Consider the following 23,356-nt stretch of genomic DNA (forward strand, 5'->3'; position numbering starts at 1 on the left):
AATGAATGTGTCAGGTATGAATGTGAAACCATTGATCCCAGTTGAAGATGTATGAATGAGATCATGTTGGCGAGCCAGGAGAGGATTGTTCTCTGAACAGAACCCCGACAGAACAATGTGTAACAATCAGCTTTATTTTAAACCCAGTTACCACTGAAATGATTCAGGAGCCATTGTGGTTCTTAAACCAGGCACAGAGAGTGTGATGAAAGTGTGTCCTCTAAATAATAAATAACAATAAAAAGCTAGACAAAATCTGAAGCTGGCATCTCAAAGACATTTTATTAGACAAAAAAAACACCTCCAAGAAAACATTTCTGTTTCTACGGTGGCCGACAGATCCAAACGCCTCAAAACACTTCCACTATGAGAAATGTGCTGCAGCTTCAGAAACGATGACATAAAAACACAAAAGTGCCAAAATTCTGAGATTTTCAAAATAACCGTTTTTGATTTTCTGAAAGTGCGAATTTGGAAATTATCGGAAAAAGTGAGAATTTTGAGATTTTCTAAAAAGTGAGAATTTTCTGATTATGTATTTATTTAAACATCTGAGTGAGCCCCTTTCCACTGACACTGTTTATTAATCTAATTCAATTGAATGCAATGCACACCTTCTAAAGTAGTTTGTGTCTCATTATTATTGAATTGGTATCAGATGCAAAAGAAAAAACACAATATCGTCCATTTTAAAACACATGTCAGTCCACCACTATTTATTTCTTCATCTGATTTCTCCATAAGAACATTGAATGAAAACCCATGAATTGTAATAAATACAGGTCTAACTATCTAAGAGACAGATAACCATGGCTCTATGCTCCACAGTGTGGAGTCACTAATATAATAAACCCTCAGGAAGAATGTGATCAAGTGTTTCCACAGAGTGAGTGTAGCATGGTGTGTGCAGCATGTCTTCATGGAGAGAACGTAGCGATGACCCTCTGGATCCAGCCCACGTAGTTCCTCACTTTGGTGTAGACCCCGGGGAAGTAGGGGTTAGCGCAGCTGATTCCCCAGGACACGATGCCCTCCAGCTGCCCGTCACAGATCAGAGGCCCCCCGGAGTCCCCCTGAGGGCAAAGAGAGACACCTTCATGCTGCTGTGTACTTCCACTGCATTTCAGAGGTACATGGTGTACTTCTACTGCACTACAGTTCAGAGGTACATGGTGTACTTCTACTCCACTACAGTTCAGAGGTACATGGTGTACTTCTACTGCACTTCAGAGAGTACATGGTGTACTTCTACTCCTCTACAGTTCAGAGGTACATGGTGTACTTCTACTCCACTACAGTTCAGAGGTACATGGTGTACTTATACTCCACTACAGTTCAGAGGTACATGGTGTACTTCTACTCCTCTACAGTTCAGAGGTACATGGTGTACTTCTACTCCACTACAGTTCAGAGGTACATGGTGTACTTTTCCTCCACTACAGTTCAGAGGTACATGGTGTACTTCTACTCCACTACAGTTCAGAGGTACATGGTGTACTTCTACTCCACTACAGTTCAGAGGTACATGGTGTACTTCTACTCCACTACAGTTCAGAGGTACATGGTGTACTTATACTCCACTACAGTTCAGAGGTACATGGTGTACTTCTACTCCTCTACAGTTCAGAGGTACATGGTGTACTTCTACTCCACTACAGTTCAGAGGTACATGGTGTACTTTTCCTCCACTACAGTTCAGAGGTACATGGTGTACTTCTACTCCACTACAGTTCAGAGGTACATGGTGTACTTCTACTCCACTACAGTTCAGAGGTACATGGTGTACTTCTACTCCACTACAGTTCAGAGGTACATGGTGTACTTATACTCCACTACAGTTCAGAGGTACATGGTGTACTTCTACTCCACTACAGTTCAGAGGTACATGGTGTACTTTTCCTCCACTACAGTTCAAAGGTACATGGTGTACTTCTACTCCACTACAGTTCAGAGGTACATGGTGTACTTCTACTCCACTACAGTTCAGAGGTACATGGTGTACTTCTACTCCACTACAGTTCAGAGGTACATGGTGTACTTCTACTCCACTACAGTTCAGAGGTACATGGTGTACTTCTACTCCACTACATGTATTTAATACCTTTAGTTACTTCACAGATGTGGATGAATGATGTGAAATATAATCAAGTGTTAAATCAGACTTTAGTTCCACCTGGAGTAAATCCACAAGCTACCCTGCAGTATACAAAGTCATTCAAACTAGCTGCACCTTTACCAGCTTTGAGAACACTTTCATGATCAATCATTATAAAACATATCATATATATTATTCTGAAATGGACCAATCTGCACAATGAATACTTTTACTGTCTTTCACTATATTTTGATGAGAATACTTTTCTACTTTTACTTGAGGAACATTTTGAATGCAGGACTTTTACTGTAACAGAGTATTCCTACTCAGGTACAATATCTGAGTACTTCTACTTTTACTCAAGTACAAGATCTGAGTACTTCTACTTTTACTCAAGTACAAGATCTGAGTACTTCTACTTTTACTCAAGTACAAGATCTGAGTACTTCTACTTTTACTCAAGAACACGATCTGAGTACTTCTACTTTTACTCAAGATCTGAGTACTTCTACTTTTACTCAAGATCTAAGTACTTCTACTTTAACACAAGTACAAGACCTGAGTACTTCTACTTTTACTAAAGTACAAGATCTGAGTACTTCTACTTTTACTCAAGTACAAGATCTGAGTACTTCTACTTTTACTCAAGTACAAGATCTGAGTACTTCTACTTTTACTCAAGTACAAGATCTGAGTACTTCTACTTTTACTCAAGTACAAGATCTGAGTACTTCTACTTTTACTCAAGTACAAGATCTGAGTACTTCTACTTTTACTCAAGTACAAGATCAGAGTACATCTACTTTTACTCAAGAACACGATCTGAGTACTTCTACTTTTACTCAAGATCTGAGTACTTCTACTTTTACTAAAGAACTAGATCTGAGTACTTCTACTTTTACTAAAGAACAAGATCTGAGTACTTCTACTTTTACTAAAGAACTAGATCTGAGTACTTCTCCCTACTGTTATCTGGCTGCTATCACACTTTTATATTCTATACTTATGCTAAACAATACTGTAACTGTACTTGTTGTCCACCTGGATGTGTACTTTTGTAAATTGTAATTTGTGTAATGTTTATCTTTGATATTTAATGCATGCCTCTTCACTTTGGCTGACAGAGTAAACTGACTCTGGATCAGTCTGTTGCTCTGGCTCAGCGCCAGGACGAGGTCTTTCCTGGTCTTCTCTAAAGAAGAGGGACCAATGAAAACGTTGTCATGTTGCCGTTGTTCAGCATGGAAACATTCATTAGCTAACAATGACATTATTGTTCTATTAATATAAAGGGAGGTCAGGTACTCTTTAAAACAGCTGCTAGTTATGGGTACTTTTTACCTAAAGGTCACCTATCATGCTATTTGTAGGCAATAGCATAGGTCTCAGATATATACAAATATATAAAAAACATGTCTATGAAGTGTTTTGCTACCAACAAAAAATACCAAACAGATCATTCTAGCCATGCCTCATATCCCTCTATTTCACTTCCTGTTTCTAAAGTGCTGATTTGGGGTATAAAGCTTTAAAAAATAAAAAAGGAGGGGTCTGAGCTCATGCGGGACCTGGCAGCTACTGTCTAAACTAAATACTGCCGTGATGAAACGCCATATCATGGATTATCAAGGATTCTCTCTGAAACAGTATGGAGCTCAAAGGCTTTCTCTCTTGCCGGTTATACCACAAGGTGAGTTCCTTTTTATTTCCTGCTTCTTCACACACATGCTCTCCAGTACAGGTTAGCTCTGAGTGTTAGCCATGCTAATGTAAACACCGACCATATTACGTCCAAAACAGTCGGGCATTGTTTCTGATAGCAACTTTCTGATAGGGCCGTGAGTGTAAAGCTAGCCTACATTTCAGATATTACGTCATATCGGACGCACATCTGGATCAGCTCCGTTGTTCCCCCGTTTTTAGAGATTTGGGTTCGGAGGAAAAGAGAGAGGGTTTTATTTTCTGACGCTGCGTGAGTTCCCTGACACACCGGGGACACACCGGGGACGCACCGGGGACGCACCGGGGACGCACCGGGGACGCACCGGAGACACACCGGGGACACACCGGGGACACACCGGGGACGCACCGGGGACACGTGTATTACATGTCATTTGTCATTTATGTATAAAATACATCAAAAAGTGCATTTTGCATGATAGGTCCCCTTTAAGTACAAATCAAAGCACATACTTCTTTACTTTTACTTGACTAAAGAAGTTTAGTCCGTACTTCTACTTTTACCAGAGTATTTTTAAACACGAGTATCTGTACTTCTACTTGAGTAAAGGATGTACTTTTGACATCTCTGCGTCAGGGTCTTGATCCCCATGTCGGGTTCTCTTTTCCTTAACAAAGCCCCGTGATAAACGGTGCTTCATAGAAACAGAACAGTACCTGGCAGGAGTCCTTCCCGCTGCGGATAACAGGAGCCAGAGAGTTAGTGCACGTGACAGGAGCCAGAGAGCAGTGCACGTGACAGGAGCCAGAGAGTATGGCAAAGAGAAAGGGCCATGCATGTGACGGGTCAAAGGTTAGTGCACGGATAAAGATGAGACGTGCACGTGACAGGAGCCAGAGAGTAAGAGAGGAGCCGTGCATGTGACGGGCCAGAAAGTGCACAAGGGTGAGAGAGGCAGTGCACGTGACAGAAGCCAGAGAATTGGTGCACAGAGAGAGGGGAGCCGTGCATGTGACAGTAAGTTCCTTAAATCAGGTAATAGATTTTAGTAAGAAGCTCTTCGTGCACAGTGCGATATGATTAAACATTTGATCATTTATTTGTATTGTAGGCAAAGAGCTGGACTTTAGCGCCGCTCACCTTGAGGAGCATGATGTCGTTGTCGAACGTCCGGTAGTTAAATCCGTGGAGATGAATCTGTGAGACGTTAAAAACCTGCTCAAACCCTTCCACTTTGTTCAGGTTGTGTTCGCTCAGGACGACCTGGATCAGCCCGCTCCTGCACACACAGCAACTCACCTGATATTAACATATCCGGATCACTCTGATTCTACTTATCTTCCACAGCATGTCTTCTGTCAGACGAGGAGAAAGAAAGCCTCTAAATGCTCATCCAGGAGTTTATTCCACTGACTGAAGTGTCTGTAGATTTATCCTAAACTCACCAACAGTTAGCATCACGTAACGCCTCATTAGCATATTTAAACACAACCTGTCAGAAAACTTGTAATATAAAAGATAACTGTCTTAATGTCAGTAATGAAGTGGTGAAGTTTCATGGTGATATCTGTCAGTTGAATATTTGACCCCATGCACCTGCAGGTTAAAGGTATCCTATTATAGATATATATATATATATATATAAATATATAAAAAACATGTCTCTGAAGTGTTTTGCTCAAAATACCAAACAGATTCTGGGTCAGTAGCTTTAGAGAGAGAGTAGATCTCATCAGGAGAACTCTCCCAGCAGAAACTCCGCTAAATGCTGCCGTGACTAAACTCCATATCATGTTCCAAACCACATGAAGGATTCTCTCTGAAACAGTATGGAGCTCAAACTCTTTCTCTCTCTCAGGTTTACCACAAGGTGACTTCCTTTTGATTTCCTGCTTCTTCACACATGCTCTCTCCAGTACAGGTTAGCTCTGAGTGTTAGCATGCTAATGTAAACACAGACCATATTACTTCCAGAACACGTCTCATTGTTTCTGACAGCAACGTTTCTGATTGGCCCGTGGGTGTAAAGCCCGCCCACATTTTAGTAATGTGGTCATGACGCAGCAAATCTGGATCAGCTCCGTTGTTCCCCCGTTTTTAGAGATGTGGGTACGGAGGAAAAGAGAGAGGGGTTTATTTCCTGACACTTTGAGAGTCTCCTGACACACCGGGGACACACCGGGGACACACCGGGGACCCACCGGGGACACATGGTGATGTAGAGAAGACATCACTTTGTGAGTCTCCTGACACACCGGGGACACATAGTTATGTATAAAAGACATACAAAAGTGCATTCTGCATGATAGGAGACCTTTAAAACTGTGAGTGTGTGCAGTACTCACGGCCTCCAGCAGTGGGCGGCCGACACCACCCACTGGGGGTGAACCAACGTCCCCCCGCAGTAATGCCTCCCTTTATACTGCAGGGAGGCCTGGTATTTGACAGAGTACGGCACCACCTCCTGCCCCCCGATGATCCTCGCTGGTTTGCCCTCTGCAGGCGGGACTGTTTGGGAGAAAGGGCGGGGTAATGCAGGTCAACAGGAACAGCAACACACCAATTCATAGGGGACATATTTAAAAGTGCTCCGAAAGGAATACAGACTCCTGGGATCTTCTTCTAAACACCTGTAATGTGCAATGTATACACGTATTTTGGCTAATCTACTGTATTTTCTTACTCTAAATTTGAATTTCAACATGTACATTTTATTTTTATTTAGATGTTTACATTTTGGAATTTTTATTTCTAGTCTTTTCATTTTTAATGTACAATGACTTGTCTTTTTGTGCTGCTGCAACGCAAACATTTCCCATATTGGGATCAATAAAGTCCTTCTTATCTTATCTTATCTTAAAACATCATTTTTATAGCATCTCAAACCTTAAAATGTTCACTCAGCTATTCACTACTCACTTTATCTGTGATCCCTAACGTGTGCTTTTCTCTATATTTAACATGCTATTTCATTCTTGCTTGCCTTCATACCTGCTTTGTCCCTTTTTCTAAAACACTGTAAATGTCCCGCTGTGGGATTCATAAAGAAATTCTAATTCTGATATAAATTAGGAGGAACGTTTTATTTTAATTGGGGGTTTGATTTATAAGTAAAGTCCAAATATAAAACAAATCATTTGGATTTAAAACTTTAATTAATCTGATAACTCAAATGTTAAAGGTAGGGTAGGTAAGTTTGAGAAACCGGCTCGAGTGCGCTAGAATTTGAAAATACACAACCGGAGACAATCTGCCACTTCCTTCCAGAGCCCCTCCTCCAACACACACGAACGCGCACATGACCAATGAGGGCACGAGATAAGTTTGTGCACAGATGGAAGGCTGTTGTTTATTGTGCATTCTGTAGACTCATGGATGTATAATAAGAACTGGATACAGCGTGGGAGGCGGGGCCTCATTCATTCCTATGAGAGTTGCTCATTCGCGCATTATGATAAAATGGCCCAACTTTTGAGAGAGCGAAACGTCACAGCTTACCCAGCATGCCTGAGAAGTACCCGTATGTGCGCTCATAGCGCATGCGCAACTTTAACCATGCCCCCCAAAATGCTCGTTCACATTAAGCACGTCAATTTGCGTACACGTAACAGCACCGCACGTTCATGACAGCATGGTAATGTTTGTTATGATAGATTTGATATTAACGAGGCAGGAGTTAGCAGCTAGCGGTTAGCTAGTAATTATGCTAATTTACACATCAATCGTTATGTACTTTTATATTACGCTGTAACAGGATCTAGTGATATCCAAGCAACAGAGCTTCATTTAGCATGAAAGAATTATTGCACTGTATATATATATATATATATATATATATATATATATATATATATATATATATATATACACAGTGCAATAAGCTTCTTAGTGCAATAAGAAGCTACAGGGACGTTAATCTACGTCGGTAATATTAACTTTATTTAATACAACATTTACGGTACAAGATTTAATCATACAGCCCATGTAGTATAATATTTTACAAATGATGAATTACAGCAAACATGTGCAATATATCCATTATTACAGCTCCGTGGGCTGGCAGTAAGGCGATATGGGTCCGTTCTTATTGTACATCCATGGGTAAAGATAAACGCATGTAGTGCTGAACACGTAACATGAACGTGCCGGGCGGCGCGGTCCCGTGGGTTAGATGCGCGTTCATAATGCAGAGGGAAATAACTCTCAGAATAACGTTATTAGCACATTTTACAACTTGAGGAACGAATGTTTTTAATAAGGGCTATACAAGTGTTCATACTGGGTAGTTTATTTAGTTTAAAAAAAATTATCCAACGATTTACAGACCACTCTTTCCCCATGTGAGTCAATGGGAAAAAGTGTTTCCGGGCCTGGCAACCAAAAGGAAGTGTAGTACCGCCGTTTGGCCAGCACGAATATTTTCATCAGAGTCCGGCGCACTTCCTGGGGGCTTGTGTAGACTCCCATTTCTGTTTGAATTACAAAATGGACATCAGAAATTGGCTTAAAAGGTCTAAGGATTTAATAAAACGAAATAGCGATGAAAGAACTGCAGCCGATGGTGCTGCTGGCGACCCTGCACCTGCCGTTGCAGCAGCACGCCTTAATGTCACAAGCTTGACCTCGGCAAACCCCGGGGCTGAGTTAGCGAGCCCAATCCTTGACTCATCAAGGCGGGCGCCACCAACGCTGTCCTCCGAGGCACAGCTCCTTGTGCCCCTACCATCACCACCTGCGTTGCCACACCCTGTACCACACCCGCCAGCATCCTCCTCCTCCGTGCCGGTGCCTCCACTACAGACGCTATCTTGCAGCACATCAACAGGTACTATTGGTACGCTCAAAGACCAACAGCCCCAGATGATCTTGGGGTTAATAAACCCAACCAGGTGAAACTGGATCGTTATTCAGGGAGATTGTTTTCAGGAAAGAAGCGCACTGTTGCCACTGCATGGTACAACAACAGACCATGGCTTGAATATTCGCTAAAAGCAGACGCAGCCTTTTGTTTCCCCTGTAAACAGTTTAAAGTAAATACGTCTTCATCTGATGCGGCTTTTACTGTCAAAGGTTTTTGCGACTGGAAACACGCATTACAGACTGATAAAGGACTGCTAAGACATGTGAAGTAAGAAGATATGATTCTACACTGTATTGAAGTAAACATGTATTGTTTGAACTGTTTTATGTAATCACAACGGTTTGGGTAATTATATATAGAATAGGAATGTTATTCTCACTTTCAAACTCACTGACTCAGAGATTCTGTGTTTCACACACCAACATTGATCCTTATCACCACTAAGAGCCAGATGCTGTTTCTAAGTCGTTAAAGACATCGTAAAATAGGAAAAGATCCCCTGGAAAAGGTAGGGAGGGGAGATCGGGACGGAGATAAGAATTGACTTTTGACCTTAGGGGACTTTGGAATTTCAAGTCCTGGAGAGAACTATTGAACCCGGCCAGAAGCGAATCCAGCCAGTCAGGGCACTTGGGGGAGGTGGTCAGTTTAAACAGCTCCCCCCCAGGGGTTCTCTGATTCGCTTGGGAGAAAAGTGGGAAGGAAGAATCGACAAATCTCCGCCCCAAAGACAGATAGAAATACTGACGTTTGTGTGTGTAAAATTGCTTTTGGGTTTGGTGAGTGGCAGGTCCTGAGAACTGTGTCCGTATCGCATCACAAACCTGAAGTCCAATTTCTTTTTGGTTTGATGAGTTGGCGGGTCCTGACGCATTTGTCCGCATCGCATCACAAATCTAAAAGCCCGGGGTACCCGGAGTACTCTGTATAACTTGTATATGTGTTTGATTTCCTACCAGTAAACTCAGATAATTGTTGTAACTTTTGATTCCGGTGTTTTCAATTCCTTTCTTAATTTAATAGAGATCCAGCCTCATCCAACGAACGGCGCGTAGCAGAGGTATTCTACTCCTACAAGTGGTGACTCCCGACGTTTGTGAGCTGATCTCTAGAAAGGAACACCGACAGCCAGGGGACAGAATCCAGTCCAGGGGGAGGACAAAGAGACACTGTTGACAACTGCAAGCGCGCTATAACACAAAAGGTGAGCAGACACCTGTTTTGAATATCAAAAATCTGTGATTGATTATACTAAAACTTTAGAGTTGTCAGCAGCGTTCTCAGTGTTTTTAGTCACGGTGGGAAATACAATACATATTCTAGTTAAATTAGATTATTAGTGCTTAGAGTCGGGTAGTTCAGTCCTTACCTAAGGCACAAAAGTGCTCATAAGAGGCGGGTATTCAGTCCCGTCCTATGACCCACTAACAACGAACGCTGTAACGCTGTAAAAGATGTATGGGGTAAATTCCCCGCAAGTCAAAATAACATTGATTAATGCGGTTAGCTTGCAGTGCGTCAATTAAAGACTGCAAAAGGTGTAAAAAAGGGTTGCATTCCCCGCAGATCATGATAAGATTGATTAATGCGGTTACCTTTCGTGGTGCTTTAAATGTATAAAATTTCTGTAATTGTTATATGGTGGGTGATAGAGGAGGAGAGAGACGCGACCTCCAACTAATTATTTGGAACGACCGTATCTCATCACAAAACTGTTGTGGGGATAATCAGGCTCATTAAACGTGACGATAAAGAGATTTTGTTGACTGAGTTTTTAACTCTTGACCTGAAGTCGCAATCACCGTGAGGAGATTGTAGAAGCCTACTTCTGGAAGTCACGCTATCTGTTGAAATAAACATCGCACAATAAAAATGTGCCTGAATGTGATATGATAAGGTATGAGAAGCTCTGTGTGATTTTTTTTAAAGTCAAATCTGTGTAATACTTGAGAGACAGAGAGCAACGAGAAGGTGGTATAATGTCTGAGACCCTACCTCCACCCTAAGGAGATAAGGGCTCACAAATGCCACTTATGAGTATCCCATCTAATACTCCTAAAGGAAAACACATTGTTAGACCTGATATTCAGGGATAAGGAATGTTGGAAATAGTAATGGAAGATATTGAAAAATCTTAAACTGGATCAACCAACCATGTTAGTGAACCCTGCTAATATGGAGCTAAAACATGTAGAAAGAGTAGCAGCAGCTCTGGCAAAGACAATAGGTCCTAGCATGCAAGCACAGAGCGGTAATATGATAAGGGCTATTAAACTGACCCTTTTTGGAAATGGGATTTTCCGTTACATAACGGAAGACTCGATTCAGGCCTTAAAGAACGCTTTACAAACAAGTCAGGGAGTGTTAAATGTGTTGCTATGTTGCTCAAAAGGGAACTTACACTTTTGAGAAGAGATCTCCCTTTCTCGGTCCTGAGGTGCTGCTGACTCAAAGCAGCATACAGGGTCAAAGACAGGCGTGACCTCTGGAGAGGAAGAAAATCTAAATCTGAACAGACCACAGAGCCCATTAAAAGGTTTTATGGCCTCTACACTGAGAGGAAGATCTGGAGATTGTAAGGAACTCTCCCTGAATATCCACCCCCACACCATTGAGGGGAAGAGTGTTCCTTTCACCGATAAACAAATCATCTCTTAACCAAGTCAGATTTCAAAATAGCCATACCTCAAGTTGTTAAGAAAAGAGGGAGATTCAAAAAGTTATCAATAATTGCCCAGTATATTAAATAAATACAAACAGACACGTATCAATATAAGTCAGATAATGTAGACGAGGTCAATCATGGAAGAAGGCTGACATTTCATGCCTGATATATAAGTAATAGTAATAATAAATATATAGCTGATATTAAATAACTGATGTATAAGGCTCGATGTTTCTGAAAATAAGAACACCGTTAACGGCGTTCTATTTCAGTAAAAGGGGGAAAAGGATAGGATATACATCAGACAATATGTATGTGAGATTATTACGTTTTTAGGAGAAATTTATCAATTTAAAAATACTAGTTATGGTATTTTTTGTTTTGTTTTATTTGTTGCTTTTAAGAGAAATTGATACAGTTAAAATAATCTAGCTTTGGTTATTTTTTGTTTTGTTAGTTTGTTCCTTTTTTGTTTTATTTTTATTTTTGTTCTATTTTTTATTTTTATTTGGATTTTTGATTTTTATTTTTGATTTTTATTTTTTGAGATGATTTCAAAACCATATACAAAAGCAACTTAAGGGCTTGGTATGAGACTTCTCCACACAGGCTGCTGACGTCAAAAGGGGGACCCGAGAAACACAAGGCCAACACAGCAGATTACGTCTGGTTGGAGGGGACCTCCCATGCCGTTCGCCTAGATGGAAAGGGAGACAACTGGTACCACTGGAGCCAGTGTGCGGTCGGGAAAAACACCTGCGAGGACCCTGGACGACATCAGGACAGAGTTGGCCCTCGTCGCGAGGACCCTGGACGACATCAGAACAGATCTGGCTCTCGTCAAGGCAGTCGACCCAGGAGGCGCCATCAGCAGTCCGGAGGAGGAGGATCAGGACATCTCTCCAGCAGTCAACCCAGGAGGCGCCATCAGCAGTCCGGAGGAGGAGGATCGGGAGGACATCTCTCCAACAGTCGACCCGGAAGCCGCCATCAGCGGGCCGGGGGAGGACAATCAGGCCACATCTCTCTAGCAGGCACCCCAGAAGCCGCCGTCAGCGGGCTGGGGGGACGAAGATATGGCAAACCAAGACGGCACAGGGAACTCCATTTCCCGCTAAAACAGGTTGATATAGCCGGTGTGGAACTTTGTCTGAACAATCCATTTTTTTTTGAGGAACTTTCAACTTTATTTTTATATCCCATAATGTAAGGGATTTGTATTTTTTATTCTACAGAACTATGTGTTACCAAAAGAGGGAAAAGTATGATAATGTCTTTTCTGATTTCTGTGGCTACTTTTATTGCCATTTTGGTGACATGTGGTTGTTGTTGTGTGCCTTGTATCTGCTCACTGTGTGTTAGACTCATCAGTTCCACCATTGAGGGAAGAGTAAAGATGACTCAGCTGACAAGGACTTTGCTTTTTAGACATATTTTATTCTCCCTCCACTGTCATAATAAGTTGTTGTTGTGGACTGTTCCTAAAGGTTTAAAGTGCTCTATATCCCAACTTCTGATGGGTTTATATAAATGTTGGGACAGACACAGTAAGAAGAAAATTGACAGTGGTAATGTTTCAAATGCTATATGTTGATCTCGTGAGGTGAGATCAAAAGAGGGATTGAAGTAAGAAGATATGATTCTACACTGTATTGAAGTAAACATGTATTGTTTGAACTGTTTTATGTAATCACAACGGTTTGGGTAATTATATATAGAATAGGAATGTTATTCTCACTTTCAAACTCACTGACTCAGAGATTCTGTGTTTCACACACCAACATTGATCCTTATCACCACTAAGAGCCAGATGCTGTTTCTAAGTCGTTAAAGACATCGTAAAATAGGAAAAGATCCCCTGGAAAAGGTAGGGAGGGGAGATCGGGACGGAGATAAGAATTGACTTTTGACCTTAGGGGACTTTGGAATTTCAAGTCCTGGAGAGAACTATTGAACCCGGCCAGAAGCGAATCCAGCCAGTCAGGGCACTTGGGGGAGGTGGTCAGTTTAAACAGCTCCTCCCCAGGGGTTCTCTGATTCGCTTGGGAGAAAAGTGGGAAGGAAGAATCGACAAATCTCCGCCCCAAAGACAGATAGAAATACTGACGTTTGTGTGTGTAAAATTGCTTTTGGGTTTGGTGAGTGGCAGGTCCTGAGAACTGTGTCCGTATCGCATCACAAACCTGAAGTCCAATTTCTTTTTGGTTTGATGAGTTGGCGGGTCCTGACGCATTTGTCCGCATCGCATCACAAATCTAAAAGCCCGGGGTACCCGGAGTACTCTGTATAACTTGTATATGTGTTTGATTTCCTACCAGTAAACTCAGATAATTGTTGTAACTTTTGATTCCGGTGTTTTCAATTCCTTTCTTAATTTAATAGAGATCCAGCCTCATCCAACGAACGGCGCGTAGCAGAGGTATTCTACTCCTACACATGCCGCCGCATCAAAAGAACACATTTCATGTGAGAGTTTGTGGAGAGAGAGACAGATACGCGAGGAAACAAATAAGGAAATTAGTACTTTGGTGCACACAGATCAGCTGGCACGGAACCGTTATTACGTGTCAGCTGTCGTTGATATTATAGCTTTTTTAGCTGTCAACCAACTCCCTCTCAGAGGTGACCACGATTCACTCTACAGCATGTCCGAGTCAGGCAGTGGGCTCTTCTTATCGCTGTTTGAGTATACGCTGCACAAAGATGCAGAGTTGGCCTTGCTGTTTGATATATATTGTGCCGCAGGCCCGCAGCACATGACGGTTTTGTGTGCCCTCCCATGAAAATCATATGCCCTCCCTTTAGATTTGTTCTGGCGCCGGGTCTGCCTACCCCACCTTTAATTGTATAGTGAGTGTGATACAATACCTTCAATTCTGTATACTTGTATATTTATATTGTGTATTCAATATCTATACTCTATAGATACTGTATATTTCCTTCACAATTTATATGTTTATATAATCACTGTTTTTGTTTATTTTCTACTGTTGATATTTATATCATTAATGGTTTTACATGTTATGTCTTAATGGTTCATGTGTAAGGTCTTATGTCTTAATGTCGGAAAAAACTTGGGGTCAATTAAATATCTAATCTAAAAACATTATTTTCTGAGGTTTATGGATTATGTCCGAACATGTAACCTTTTTTTTTTACTTAGATTAACTTTTAGAGTTATCTTTGTTCATTATAGTGCTGTTTTTGTTGTTATTTATTACAGGCAATAACATGTATAATAACAGTAGAAAAATGCTGAAACCTTTCTTTTAAATCAGGGGTTTCAAACCCAAGGCCCGGGGGCCAAATCCGGCCCGTGACTTCATTTTCTGTGGCCCCACAAGAGCTTGCAAAGAATATAATATGTTTATTATACGGTTACATGCATATTTACAGAAACACGTTGCCCATAAACTACATGTCCCACAATGCATCTCAAATTTGACTTTCTTAGAATTTGACCTTATTTCAAAATGTTACTTTTTTTTCAAAATGTCGCTTCCTTTTATTACATTTTGACTTTTTTCCAGAATTTGGCTTTTCTTTTAAATCATTTTGTGCCATGCTCACTGAAGAGACTTGCAATGATTTGCCCTAGACTTCTGCTTTCAGACGTAGTTCATTATGTAGCTATTACCCTATCCCAAAATAATCCAATGCAGAGGCAATCATGGAATATAATACATTATTTTATATATATTATATATTTATATATGTATTTTTATATAGTCTTAAAGTTACAACCGGCCCTTTGAGTGCAACCATAATGCTAATGTGGCCCGCCATGAAATTGAGTTTGACACCCCTGCTTTAAATAATTAGTTTAATTCTGTCCCTTACCTGGAAACTGCTAAACTACCTTGTTATTATCGAGCTGTATTCTTTTTTAAATCTTATTAAGCACATAGTTATTAAAACGAACCTGAAACGGCGACGGCCAGAAGCAGCAGCACAGCGCAGCCTCTCACTGCCGACATGTTTTCACTGAACATCTGTAACAAAGAAACTGGACTTTTAATGACTTCGCATTAGATCCAAATATGTTTTCAATTCATAGAAATTGTTAAAAAAAAAAGAAATCCGCCACCAGATTTATTCTCAGTTGACCCCTCAAAGCGTTTTGCACATATTTTCATTTAATTTAAGTTACGAAAATGGAACAAAAAGTTTACAACCCAAGCTAGATCTTGGGAAACTGAATGTATCGTAATTTTAACCCATTTATTAGAGAGTAACCCCTGAATATAAGTTATTCATTTTGAGCGTAGAGAGAAATGATCAGCTTACCTGTGCAGATTCTCCGCCTGCTCACCTGGGCTCTGCAGCTGCCTTTTATACAGAGACTTGTCCTCGTTCACATCTTTTGTTGAAATTGTCTTTTGGTCTGTTTTGTTCAGAGGAATCTCACGCTGCAACAAAGAGAGTGACCTACAACGAGACAAAGGTATTGTCTCTGTTTCTAAGCTTTGCTACACCTGGGAAATAGAGAACATAGAGAAATATGTCCAGGGCCTTAGTTATCGTGAAGTGATTATTCATGATTGAGACACATGTGCGTTCGTAGTGGATACATATATATATTTAAGTGACAAATGCCTTGTTAAAAGAAAGTTCAAATCAACAGTTCAAGCTCAATGTCTCAAACACAGGTGTCGTGGCCCATTCTTGTGGGATATCTAAAACTGTGACACGTCGACAGGGATCCGCTTCTTGACTCACACGTTAAAAACCATCCAAATAAAGCTCTGTAGGCGCTGATTTCTTTGCCTTCCTTGGCCGATTTATTTACTTCCATATATTTAAACAAACAAAATAAACAAAATGATCAGTGTAACGTGAGGTCAAAGACTGTTCCGATTCCCCGTTCATTGCTGGAGACGATTTCCACGTCACGCTCAGTCCCACCCCTTCCTTATATAACAGGTGTGGCTCGCACTAAATCAAAGTTTTCCTCCGAATAATTAATTCTGTACTAATACATAAATGGAAAGAATATATTAAGATCTAAATTAATATGAAAATAATACACTCATTGTCAACACAGAAAATGGCTCTAACATTCCAGCCCCTAATTGCATAGAATATAGCAATTACAACAAATAATAAATAGAGCCAATATTCAAAACAAATATTCATTTTCTTCTTGTCAGAGTTCATAGATGAAATTCATCTTGAGTTTCATAATTCGATTATCGATTTTTCTAGCTTCAGCCAGTAGTAGTAGTCCAGTTAATCTCCAGCTTCCAGGAGCAAACAGAGTTTTAACTAGAACACCACCCAGGAGTTTCTGGGAGCTGAATCGTCATAACAACGAGATCTCCAGAAAGAAAGTTCCATTTATTTCGCTGTTGCATTGTTGGAATGAGGTTAATGTCCTGTGCAAAGTGTTGCCTTTGTTCAAATGCAAGTATGGCCATTTCAGCCTTGTCCATATCTTCCACAGTCCGATTTGTGTTGACGGTCACTTTAAGGTTTATGGCTCGTTCCTTCAGTGATTGATCTCCAAGAGCAATCTTTTCCATTTCAGGATCCAAGCTACAGCTTTTTTTCAGGCTGTTCCAATCTGAGTAGTGCTCAATTAGTTCGCTTGTGGGACTTTTCCCCTCAATACTCATCACATTTACAGTGACATTCCTTTTCACTACAGGATCATCTGGAGAAAGAGAGCTTCGGGATATTTTGTCTGGGTTCCTTGGCCACTGAGACTCCTCCTCTTGCAGGAATTCAGGTCCTTGTAAGAGTTCATTGTTGAGTGATGTTCCTTTGTATGAAGATGTACAATCAAATACTACTCTTAGTGTCTTTTTCCGCTTGTGATACACCCTGTGGTGGGGTATGTACCACACCTTGCCATCATTTTGATGAAGGTCCTTCGATGGCCAACACACTCTCACTCCCTAAGCGTCCAGGAGTGACGCTTGGTCAGGGTCCCGTGGCGTCCAGTTGTGACACGCCGAGGCTCCTTCAGCTTCATAAACGGACGCAAAGAGCTTTCAACTGATTGCAATGTATTCCCATCGGCGTCGGTATTTGACGCTTAGGGAAGCACGGCATTCGTTTGTGTCGGAGGCTGTTAAAGGCAATGTGAGCGTCCATTCCCATTGGATAACGGAGAATTGTACACCCGGAAGTAAGTATTCCCCTTACTGTCGATTGATTTGACAGTGATATCTCCACTACTCATCAACTCAAAAACATCAGATTATCCTTGTTAATTAAACGACATTGATAGGTTTTAGTGTGTGTACAATGCTTTTGTCACGTTTTCCCCTTCAATTCTGAGAAACAAGTCGTTTTCTATGAGTTTTGGATGGCCGAAGACATTACATTACCCACAATCCTCTGTAGCAACCATAGACTGTATAAAACAATTAAATAATACATTATTCCGAGTGTGCTTGCTTTTCTCTTTGAAAGTCATCACATAACGGCATTGTAATACACGTTTCGGCTGCATTAAATATGACATATCTGCCGTAGTTAACTCTGCCCTGATGATAAGACTTCTAGACAAACAGGAACTGCCGCCAAAACTGAAAACATCTTACATTTCTTTTCACACAATACGTCTCCTTGCAGTATCAATACTAATTCGGCTGACTTTTATATTTGATCCAATTGGTAGAGAGGCTGTATTTACGCCATAACGGTGCACAGCTGATAGAAAGGGACACCTACTGGTTAAAGCACGTTATTGCATTTTATAATTTTATTATTAGATATTAATAGGATCTCTATAAAGTATATTCTTTACTCATCGTTATTCTCTACAAATAGTTAATTAAAGACTGTATATAATGACTATTTTGCACATCCCATTCAAGATTTCAAGATTTTCTAAGGTTTATTGACATTAAAGACTGTATATAATGACTATTTTGCACATCCCTTTCAAGATTTCAAGATTTTCTAAGGTTTATTGACATATCATATTATACACAACTACGGTGTAGTTATGCAATGAATGAAAAACTTGGGTCGCAGGTTCCTCAACAGTGCATTACAAGACATCTATCAATATGTGTGTACCTCCACCATTACATTGTCATATTCTGCACATTTCTTATACTATCTACATACATCTTATAAGAGTATAATACATATGTATAATATCAGTTAAAATAAGTGCTTAAACATAGTTAACATGGCAGGAAAGCAATATATTAGACGTTAAGTACTTTGTCAGGCTTAATATTTATCTGTAGATACAAATGTCACTGTGTGTGCTGTGTGCTCTGCATGTGTGACCAATGTCAAAGACGGTTTCATCCCTCCATATTCATCTTCTATACCCCCAAAGCTTTTTTCTTATTCAAAACAAGACCTTAACCTAAAGCATTCTTTAATGTTTAAATAAAGCCTTATTAGTTTGTCTGTTTTGCACATCCTCCTGTTAATATCTAATAATAAAATTATAAAATGCAATAACGTGCTTTAACCAGTAGGTGTCCCTTTCTATCAGCTGTGCACCGTTATGGCGTAAATACAGCCTATCTACCAATTGGATCAAATATAAAAGTCAGCCGAATTAGTGTTGATACTGCAAGGAGACGTATTGTGTGAAAAGAAATGTAAGATGTTGTTTAATTGCTGATATATTTAAGATCCACGTCAAGTTTTCAGTTTTGGCGGCAGTTCCTGTTTGTCTAGAAGTCTTGTCATCAGGGCAGAGTTAACTATGGCAGATATGTCATATTTAATGCAGCCGAAACGTGTATTACAATGCCGTTATGTGATGACTTTCAAAGAGAAAAGCAAGCACACTCGGAATAATGTATTATGTAATTGTTTTATACAGTCTATGGTTGCTACAGAGGATTGTGGGTAATGTCATGTCTTCGGCCATCCAAAACTCATAGAAAACGACTTGTTTCTCAGAATTGAAGGGGAAAACGTGACAAAAGCATTGTACACACACTAAAACCTATCAATGTAATTTAATTAACAAGGATAATCTGATGTTTTTGAGTTGATGAGTAGTGGAGATATCACTGTCAAATCAATCGACAGTAAGGGGAATACTTGCTTCCGGGTGTACAATTCTCCGTTATCCAATGGGAATGGATGCTCACATTGCCTTTAACAGCCTCCGACACAAACGAAAGCCGTGCTTCCCTAAGCGTCAAATACCGACGCCGATGGGAATACATTGCAATCAGTTGAAAGCTCTTTGCGTCCGTTTATGAAGCTGAAGGAGCCTCGGCGCGTCACAACTGGACGCCACGGGACCCTGACCAAGCGTCACTCCTGGACGCTTAGGGAGTGAGAGTGTGTTGCGATGGCACCTTCTCCGCATAGCCTTTTGTGATTCCATCTTCCATGAAAACCTTGTACTCTTCAGCATAAGCAGCATCCTTCTTGAATTTCCTAGCAAGGTAATGTGCTCTTTGCTCAGCTATATGGTGATTATTGGGCATGATGACATCACTATTACGAAGTGGCAAAGGTAGATAATAGTGATTATCCTTCAGTGTAGCTGCACTTGATACCAGCTGCCTGAATTTACTTTCTTCAGCTGACATTTGAAGTTTTCCCTCATATTCTCTCTCTGGGAAATCATGATGGTCCTGATTTACAAGAAGGTTTTCCAGTTTTTCAATTGAGATGCGGTTTACTGATGCCACTGGTCTTCCAAATGTGTCCACAGCTGTAGTTGAACTAAGCGGTCCATTGACGACCCATCCTAAGAGAGTTCTTACAGCATAAGGACCATTACCTTGGCTATTTATGATTTGCCAGGGCTCCATTGCCTTTGGGACATCTACTCCGATTAAGAGTTCCACATCCGCATCAATTTCTTGTAGTTGTATTTCCTTCAAGTAATGCCACCTGTTGAGATCCTTTTGAGAGAAAAGGTTCCTCTTTGTCACTGGTATCTTTGTTTGTGTGTATGTCTTCTGCAGCTCAATAAAGTTATTCCCATCCAAATCCCCCACTTGTAGTCCAGTTATTTCATAACTATCCACTGGTTTCTTTTGACCCATTGTTTGCAGGAGAACTGTAGTCTTCCGTCCTGTTGTATTCAGCCGTCGCATCAGATTTTCTGTGCAAAAGGTTGATGTGCTGCCAGGATCAAGAAAGGCATATGTTTGTATAGTTTTGTTGCCTTTGGAAACTTTTATTTGTACTGGTACTATTGACAGTTTGCAATCTTTTCCAGCCCCGATATCCTCTTCTTTATCCAAAATGACAGGAATCCCACTGACTGATCGTTTAGGCCAATTAGTCATGTGGTCGTTTTCATTCTCTGTTGGTTTATCGATGTGTAGAATGCTAGGGTGCTTTCCTTGGCAGTGTAGGCATGTCATCCTCTTCCTACAAGTTCTGCTCATGTGTCCCCTGGTTAGACATCCAAAGCATATGCCTTGTTCCTTCAATAGTTGCACCTTTACATCACTTGGTTGCAGTTTTAACATTTCACATTCATTCAGTGAGTGTTTGCCTTTCTTGCAAATGCAACAATTACCATCCCACCTATTTGTAATCAGGATTTCAGGTCGTTGATAGTTTTTTGGACTTGCAGTGTTACAGTTCATCCTTTCTATTGCTATGGCAAAGCTACTAGTTTTACCTTGTTGGCTGATTTGCTGTTTGGAGTAAGATGTAGTAGCTTTTGGGATGGCTCTCTGGGATGGCATAACATCATGAATATCACCAAAGAGGGGATCTTGCAGAATGCTGGCTTGCTTTCCTATAAACACAACAAGGTCAGAGAATGTGGCCCTTCTGTGGTTTCGTTCCAGAAGCTCGAATGCTGCATTTCTCCACTTTTCCTTCAGCTTGTATGGCAGTTTTGACACAATGAGTTTTAAAGTAGATACAAGATCCAGTTCTTCCATGCTTTTTAGTTCCGTCATAGCATTGCAGCATCCTCTCAGGTAAAGGGCATAGGCATGTAATGCTTTTCCATCATCAGGTTTAATCATGCTCCAGTTGAGAGCTTTCTCCATATAGGCATTTGCAATTTTCAATCCATCTCCAAAATGAACTTTCAGAAGTCTTCGTGCCTCAGCATAACCTCTCTCTGGTTTCATGTGAAAACAGCTCCTCTCCAGTTCCCTGGGTTGGCCACTAGTGTATTGTTCAAGGTAATAAAGTCTATCATCATCACAACTAGTTTTATTCTCAATGCCATGTTTAAATGCTCGCATGAATGTTTGGAAACTTAAAGGGTCACCATCAAATACAGGTATTTGTCTGGAGGGAAGTGAGGATTGTTTTTGATGTAACATTAGTACATCTGCAATATCATTTTGCCTCTGGATCACAGTTATCAAATCTTTACTATGACTACTAGAGTCTGATTCCTCAGAACTTTCACTCCTTGGTGGCTCTGATGTTCTAAGCAATGGAGCTGGTTCAGAGGGGTCTAATGCAAGTGCAGGTATTTGAGCTCCGGGAACTCTGTGAAGTGATGTTTTAGCAATGTGGCTTGTCTGGCTTGTCAAATATTCATTCATTCCATCTCTTTCCTGTACTGTAGAATGCATGGGCGTAGGAAGCATCCTGAATGTGGGGGGGACATTTTTAACGGGGGGTGAAAAAAAATATAGATTTCCTGTATTCTGGTGCATTTTAACAGGTGGTTTGATACTTTTATGTGGCTATACTAGCATGAGGAAAATGATGGGTACATTTTGTAATTTCATCCAGTAGTAAAGAAAGGAAACATATTTGATTATTAATTCAGAGCTGTCTTTGAATTAATAAAAAGCAGTTTAAATGCCCCATTTTTTGTACATTTATATACAACAATAATTATTTGTGAGTGCATTGAGAGATATTGTTGTGGAGAGTCATTTATATATAAATCGCAAAATACATTTGTGAATCCTTCTGTGAGCATTTATTAATATTGAGACTGATCTGACTCCATACGGATGTTAAGTTCACCTAGGAATGGTATCATTGACTTAAATGTTCAAATAAATGTTGCTCTTCTGTCTATATTGGTCATATGATGCCCCTTGACTGAAATGTTTCCTGTTCAATATCCCCACTGATTTCCTTAAAATCCTGGGATGAGAGTCCACATCACAATTTACTCTCAACTGTCATTTCCCTTTCATCACTCACCTCAGCAATGGACCTCTCTCCACTGTCCCTGTATTCTGCCTCTGACTCACTCTCAAGTGCCTAGATGTCAAGAGAGGTGGTGAAGTGATCATTATTTATTGAGCAGTATACTCTTTCACATTGAATCATAACAAGTGATACTGAATGTAAATACAACTGACTCTAAAGTAAGACGAAACTCCTCTCCAGAAGTGAGACGCCGCCATCACTGTTAACTGATTAACTGCTACCAGCTGATGACTTACTTTCCTCTTCTTTAAAAAAAATATTCTTACACTGAAAAAATTGTTATGTTGAATTTACTTAATTTTATTAAGGTAAGTGGATGCACGAAACAAAGTTATCTAAATCCAGATTTATTTTTTAAGTTCACTGTACTTATTATTTTTGAGTAATTTCAACTTAATTATACTGATAATTTTCAGTTAAACTATTTTGAGTAATTTCAATTTAATTATACTGATAATTTTCACCTCAACTATTCCGAGTAAAATGTACTCACTAAACCCATGTTAAGTATACTAAAATGGATTATGTAACAGTAACCTTTTTTCTTTTTGTACATTCAGATCAATTCAATAGTTTAATTTCTACATACAAAAATTAAGTTGAATTTAATTAAACATTTTCAGCCATTATTACTATGTTAACTTTCAATATATTAAAATAAAAAACAAACATCATATTTGATACATACTCTTACTTTATTATCTTGTACAAAATGACGTAACATGAAGCATGTGTCTTACACAAAACATCTTCTGATTCGAATAAAACATGCAACTGTCATGGCCTCCACCGTGTGTGAGTGTGTCCACAATCCAATCACCTCTGCTATAAGACTCCGGCCCTGACTCCTCCACTTCGCCATATCGTAGACTCTGTAACCACAGCTTCAAGCCAGCCTGACTCCTATCCTGTCTCCAGACCACCTCTAACGTTGGACCCTGTCCCGCTCCTCCAGGCTCTTCTCCCTGC

General features: G+C 40.3%; 1 protein-coding gene across 1 annotated transcript; it reads right to left on the reverse strand.

Moving 5' to 3' along the window:
• Positions 1-238: 238 nt before the first annotated feature.
• LOC117496395 (anionic trypsin-1-like) lies at positions 239-15,281 on the reverse strand. Its single transcript, XM_034148047.1, has 4 exons — positions 15,225-15,281; positions 6,122-6,284; positions 4,917-5,055; positions 239-1,073 (listed from the first exon to the last, which is right to left on the reverse strand). The coding sequence occupies exons 1-4, from the start codon at positions 15,277-15,279 to the stop codon at positions 918-920; spliced, it is 513 nt and encodes a 170-aa protein (XP_034003938.1). The 5' UTR covers positions 15,280-15,281; the 3' UTR covers positions 239-917.
• Between the last annotated feature and the right edge of the window lie 8,075 nt (positions 15,282-23,356).

Source organism: Trematomus bernacchii, unplaced genomic scaffold (genome assembly GCF_902827165.1).
Source record: "Trematomus bernacchii unplaced genomic scaffold, fTreBer1.1, whole genome shotgun sequence".
Taxonomy (NCBI): domain Eukaryota; kingdom Metazoa; phylum Chordata; class Actinopteri; order Perciformes; family Nototheniidae; genus Trematomus; species Trematomus bernacchii.